The 619-nt window shown below is 38.4% G+C and overlaps 1 protein-coding gene across 1 annotated transcript in view; it reads right to left on the minus strand.

Annotated features, from left to right (window-relative positions):
• The window catches only part of LOC104783442 (vacuolar iron transporter 1-like), a 2,573-nt gene that overhangs the window by 1,267 nt on the left and 687 nt on the right, over nucleotides 1-619 (minus strand). The window contains exon 2 of the mRNA XM_010508598.1: nucleotides 248-530. Coding sequence (XP_010506900.1) covers nucleotides 248-530 — 283 coding nt within the window. The remainder of the gene's footprint in view (nucleotides 1-247; nucleotides 531-619) is intronic.

Genomic DNA, 619 nt, shown 5'->3' on the forward strand with positions numbered 1-619 from the left:
TTTCTGCTTGAAAAACTATTGAGAAAAAAAAAAAAAAAAAAAAAACAAATCATTGCATGATCGTCTAGGACTAATTTAAACCCAACAAAATGATGTGGGACAAATTAGTATTTAACCAACTTTAAATCACAACTTATTGATATGTAGTTAATGTTTTATAGAAATTATACCACAAATAAGTAATATAGAGTTTACGTGTCAATCAAAACGGAAAATATAAAAGTGATCTGATCCTTAATTATAATACCCGCCGAGTCCCATGGAAATAGCGCCGGCAGCGACTTCGGCGACTCCGGCAGTAAGGACGATAGAAGAAGAAGCATTGGCACCAGAGAGACCGGCGGCGAGTGCAAAAGGAACGGTTAAACCATCGGAGACACCGATGATGATGTCACGGACGATTTCTCGGGCGGTGAAGTGATTCTCGGTGTGATGATCAAGAAGTGATTGCTTCTCCGGTTCGATAGAGATCCTTGTACTCTCATCTTCCTCCGACGACATTGCTGAATCGATTCTCTCTTTCTCTCTCTCTGTTTTTATTTTTTTCTTCAAAGTTGTGAAGTGTATGGAAACATGATAATGTGTTTTATATACGCAAAGAACGAGGGGAAAGATCATC

Source organism: Camelina sativa, chromosome 4 (genome assembly GCF_000633955.1).
Source record: "Camelina sativa cultivar DH55 chromosome 4, Cs, whole genome shotgun sequence".
In the NCBI taxonomy this organism is placed as follows: Eukaryota; Viridiplantae; Streptophyta; class Magnoliopsida; order Brassicales; family Brassicaceae; genus Camelina; species Camelina sativa.